The following is a 5665-nucleotide window of genomic DNA, read 5'->3' as shown; positions in this document are numbered from 1 at the left end:
GGAGGAGGAGGGAGGGAGGGAGGGAGGGCGGAGGAGGAGAAGGAGGAGAAGAAGAAAAACGAGACCATAAACAGGGATATAAAGGCTGTAGTAATGTTCAAAGCGTTCAAAACAAAGATCTTACCAGACAGAACTATTAACATTGACACGGACGCTATACGAAGCAAACAGCATTATGAGGGAAAAACCCCCCCACCAACTCTGTAATCCTTCTATTTACAAGCCGTGCCATCAGACCAAGACACCCCAACAGCCAGAGTACAATATTGTGACAAGCCCCAGATCAGTCAGGGCTGACCGTGGAGATTCACTTTTCACGGTTCATTGTGCGACTCTTCAGGCTTCTATTACTCATACTCATTGATCCGCGAACTGTGTGTGTGACTGTGTGTGCCACAGACCTAACGGTATCGAACCCGGTCATGTGACCCAGTTAGTGCTGTTCTTTTTTTACGCCCCCTGCTGTGACACCATTTACTCTGTTACTCGTAAAGAAAAAATATTCTTCGAAAGGCTGTAACAATATCTGGCGACATATAGTAAGAATGTATGAATTATAATGCCGAAAGTTTTTGCTGCTGTGAAGTTGCAAATGAAAGTGTGTAAAAGTATTGAGAAAACAAGCGATACGAGGGAGGGTGAGAGAATAGCCGCCATTGTCACAGACGCTCTGTGCCAGTGATTTTAGCGTTTGTGACAGGCGGAGCGGTTTTGCCAGATAGGACAGCGTTGCTGTTGTCTCGGCCCGTCTCCCATTCTTGCTCGCGAGTCCACAAAGACGCTAGTGTGTGAATGTGATTTCTCCGACTTGCACTCGATGTAAAAACCCAGGATGATATAAGGAGTATACTTTCTGTGTTGATTATTGTTATTTTTTGTGTTTCTGTGTGCGATGAAAACGAGAAATGGTGCTGCTGTGACTTGTTCTTTTCACCTGTCGCCTTTCAACCATGTAGTGGGCCTAATGTAGTGATACTATTTGACGCACATCTTATTAGAGGCGGAGTGAACTCCCCTTCCGGAAAGTTTTTTTACCTGTGCTTTGAAATGGAGATCTGAACAGGTACGCCGACAGCACGCAGTAACATTCAGCAAGGGACATCAAACTAAAAAGTGGTTGTTCCTTGCCATGAAAAAAAGGTGGAAAACTCTGTTTGCAAAGTTTAATTTATGTCACAAACTCACAATGGGTCGTGGAGAGCACAGAAGTTCGTGGCGCACCTATGCGCTGTTTTTTCTTCTGCTGGCCATACTGTGCTACGTACCGGGTACCCTCTCTTATCAAGTGCATTTATCTAGCTCTGATCCCAGAGGATCTCTCTTGGTGAACAGCACCCTTGCTGGCCACGCCCGGGAGTACAGAATTGAAAGAAAAGGCAGTAAAGCAGTTCTTCCATTTATTTCCCATCCTTCTCACCCTGGCGTTGTGTTTCTAAAACGCAGGATAGACTGTCACAAACTCAAAAGAAATCCTCTCCATTTTCGCCTTATTTCAACCACTGGGAAGCCATTCCATTCTCATGTTTTGCAAAATTCATCAGTGATTCCATATTTTGTTTTTGTTCATGGGCCTAGGTGCAGATTTTTACACAGGGAGTGGCTGCATAAGAAAATACAGAAAGGCTTGAACCAGCACAAGGTCTTTTTGTATCTACCCTCGTCCAGTGACTGTCTCAGTAAACATCACACGATCATTTCACTCTTTGATTACATTCCTTCACAGTATCACTCCTGTAAATTGCAGGCTGTGCCTGTGTCTCCAAGAATTCATGTGAAACCTGAAACACTGGACCTTTCGTTCTCAGAAAACTTTTGTCTTTCGAATGAGTTAAGAATAGAAGTTCAGCTTACAGTAGATTGCCATAAGTCTCATGCTCAAATTGTGCCATATACTCTAATTCTCCGCAAAGTCTCTACACCAGCAGTCTCAGATCACAAAGCATTGACCAGAGTGAGGCGGCAAATTACCAACACCTCGCCCTCATTTGAAAAGGATCAATATGAAGTTCATGTGAAAGAAGGCCAGGAGTCTGGACTACCTGTGATCACTATCTGGGCCAAGGATGAGGATGCAGGAGAGGCTGGCCTTCTCACATACAGCATGGAGGCAGATCAAGATTTACGCAGTCAGAACATGTTCAGTATCGACCCAACCTCCGGTTCTATCAAGACAACGATCAGCCTTGACCGGGAGTTCATGTCGCAGCATTCATTTACGATCACAGCAACAGACAACGCTCTGCCAGAGTCCGAGAGACGGAGTGCCACTACTTACCTCACAATAATTGTGGATGATGTCAATGACCATGAACCACGATTCCCCAAACAGAGTGTTCGCATCGATGTCCCAGAGAGTTTTGAGGCAGAGCGTGATGTATTCTTAGCGAATGCTGTAGACGGAGATGCTGGGAATAATGCTGTCATCCGGTACAGCATCATCAACCCGGGACCCCCCAACGATGCTTTTATGATCAACCCTCAGACTGGCTCCATCTCCACATTCCGAAAGTTGGATCGGGAGAAAGTGTCATCTTACAAACTGATTGTCCAGGCTATGGATCAAGGAAATCTGAATGAGAGAAAGTCATCAACTTTTACTTTACTAATAAATGTGGAGGATGAAAATGACAACAGCCCACAATTTCTTGAAGATAATTATATTGTGAAACTGAGAGAAGACAGGCCGTACAGTAAAACTAAAGAAATTCTGAACATTACTGCTTTGGATGCTGATGAAGGAGACAATGCACTTATCTCTTACAGGTTGAGTCCTGAGAGTGAGATTTTCAAAATTGATGAATTCACTGGTAAACTGTACCAGGTGAAATCTGTTGATTATGAAGATCAGAACAAGTATCAACTACAAGTTTGGGCAGAGGACCATGGAGCACATCCCAAATGGAACCGTTCTAACATTCTGATAGAAATCGTTGATGTTAATGACAATAAACCCCGGTTTATTGAGCCTTCGTACAGTATGGTTGTGAACGAGGACATCACTACGGGGTCAAGTGTCCTTCAGGTGCAGGCTGAAGACCGAGATAGTGGAGAGAATGCTCGCCTGAAATACTCCTTTGTCAATGTCTCGCAGTCGTTTCCTTTTGAGATTGAAAGTGGCAGTGGACTCATCAAAACTTCTCAGCTGTTGGATAGAGAGAAGGTTGCACAGTACAAGTTTGTTGTCAAAGCCGCCGACGGTGCACCAGTTCCAATGAGCGCCTCAGTGTCTGTGACAATATCCCTCAGAGATATCAATGATAATCCGCCTCGGTTTGAGGCCCGGAGCTACAACACAACCGTGTCTGAAGAGGCAGGTGTTGGGGACCCAGTGGAAACTGTTGTTGCTGTTGATCCTGATGAGGGAGATAACGGGAGACTGACGTATGCAGTCGAAGGCGGGAATGATAGAGATGCTTTCTCAATACGACAGACGCGAGGAAAAGGTATCATATCTGTGAAGAATGCACTAGATGCCAGACAGCAGAACAAGTATGTGCTCACTGTGACTGTTAAGGATGTTGTCCACCAGAGTGACTCTGTGCTTGTCTACATCGATGTTCTGGACACCAACAGGCATCGTCCTGTCTTTCAGGGCAAGGAGCAGTTTAAGGCTGAGGTCAGTGAAGATGCGGGGATTGGGACTACAGTGTTTCAAGTGTTGGCACTGGACAGTGATAAAGGCGAGAATCAGAGGATCACCTACATGCTGTCCCCTGCTACAGTGTTTGCCATAGATCCTGACAGTGGTGTCATCACAACCAGACAGAAGTTAGACAGAGATTCCACGCCAGCTTACATCCTAACAGTCACTGCTATGGACAACGGTCAACCACCACTAGACGATGTGGCAGAACTGGTCATCTCAGTCAAGGACGTCAATGATAATAAACCAGAATTCACTCAGTATGAATACTTTGGGAATGTCACAGAAAATTCTTTGGAGAACACAGTGATTATGACGATCAAAGCCACAGACAAAGATGCAAGTACCAATGGTCAAGTGACGTACACTTTTGACGGAGGGGATGATGGAGGTGGATCCTTCAGCATTGACAACCAGGGAGTTATCAGGCTTGTGAAAAAGGTCGATCGAGAAGTGACGCCGTTTTACAACTTGGTCGCAGTGGCAGTAGATTCTCACCCAACAAACCCGCTGTCTTCGTCAGTCGTTGTTCATATAAATGTCTTGGATCTCAACGATAACCCGCCAAAGTTTGAGTCTAGTGTGTTCAATGTTATGATTGAGGAGAACAGTCCTATCGGCTCCACAGTGGCCAAGATAATAGCTGAGGATCCGGATGAGGGAGTCAATGCCCAGGTGGTGTACAGCCTCATGGAGAGTGGTGACTCGCACTCTTTCCAATTGTCAGGTCTTCGAGGTGAGGCCGCGATCATCACCACCCTAATCAACCTGGATTACGACAATGGTAAAAAGGAGTACGAAGTGGTTCTCCAAGCGGCCTCGGGTCCGAAGATTGCCAAAGCGAAAGTAAAAATCCATGTTCAAGATGTTAACGATGAAGAGCCGCATCTCGAGGATTTCTCCATCATTTACAACAACTTCGGTGGAATGTTCCCCAGTGGCCCCATTGGAAAGGTTCCGGCCTATGACCCAGATGTTTCTGATAGGGATAAGCTTGTGTATAAAATTCTCTCTGGAAATAACGCGGAGCTAATCCATCTCAACGAGAGCACAGGAGAAATTACGTTGGATCGCAGGCTGGATTCAGACGTACCTCGTAGCGGAACTTTCCAGATAAGCGTTTCAGGTGAGTTTTTCCTCTTTTACTTCTTTTTCAAATTGATCAAGATGTGGGATCCAGAACTGACCAAAGCACCTTTGAGATGTTGAGATTGTTACTTACAGGGAGGAACGAGAAAGAATTTCTTTTGTTCCACCATATATATGGATTTTTTTTTTTACAGCAATTGTGAGCATTTGTGAAAAGAAAATCTTATAAAGGATGACTGAGACGTGCCCAAAAATAAATTTAAGTCTTGTGTTGCCAACCTGATATACTCGATATATTAATTTTGGGGGGTAAATTTAAAGTTAGCAAGGAAATAAGTTGGTTGAACAAAGATCAAATCAATATCCAACAATGACTCATAATGTATTCTCTATTCAGGGGATTACTTTGTTACTCTATTTATATATCTCTCTGTGTTTTTTGCCTGTCTTTGTCTCACTGACTCTCTCTCTCTCTCTCTCTCTCTCTCTCTCTCTCTCTCTCTCTCTCTCTCTAAATCATTGCCCTCAATGTAAAAGGAGACACGGAACATCTTTTATAAACATGTACAATCACACGTTAGAATGGTATACCGCCTCCGCCGTACAGATACAAAGAGCTCAATAGCCAGTTTTTTTTTTAAAGCCCACCATTGCCACCCTTCCCCATTCAAAACCTCTAGCCGTTGTGCCCGAGAAGTGAATCGTTTTCTTGGGCAAATGTCACTGCAAGTGCAAGGCTAAGCAAAGCTGTTATAAGGGGGTTCACCAAGGGCTATCAGTCTTGTGTGTGTGTGTGTGTGTGTGTATGAGAGAGAGAGAGAGAGAGAGAGAGAGAGAGAGGGAGAGAGGGAGGGAGGGGAGGTGAATATCTGTGCGCGTACCAGTCGCATTGAGGGGTCAGACAAAGTGAAAGAAGGTGTGTGTGTGTGTGTG

At 44.8% G+C, this 5665-nt stretch overlaps 1 protein-coding gene across 1 annotated transcript in view; it reads left to right on the top strand.

Moving 5' to 3' along the window:
* Nucleotides 1–668: 668 nt before the first annotated feature.
* Nucleotides 669–5665, top strand: part of LOC101845935 (cadherin EGF LAG seven-pass G-type receptor 1) — a gene marked incomplete in the record, with an annotated part of 106404 nt that continues 101407 nt past the window's right edge. The window contains 1 exon segment of the mRNA XM_013084181.2: nt 669–4769. Within this exon segment, the coding sequence (XP_012939635.1) occupies nt 1130–4769 (3640 nt within the window).

This window comes from Aplysia californica, unplaced genomic scaffold, assembly GCF_000002075.1.
Source record: "Aplysia californica isolate F4 #8 unplaced genomic scaffold, AplCal3.0 scaffold00276, whole genome shotgun sequence".
Lineage (NCBI taxonomy): Eukaryota > Metazoa > Mollusca > Gastropoda > Aplysiida > Aplysiidae > Aplysia > Aplysia californica.
This window is presented reverse-complemented; position numbering and strand designations above follow the sequence as displayed.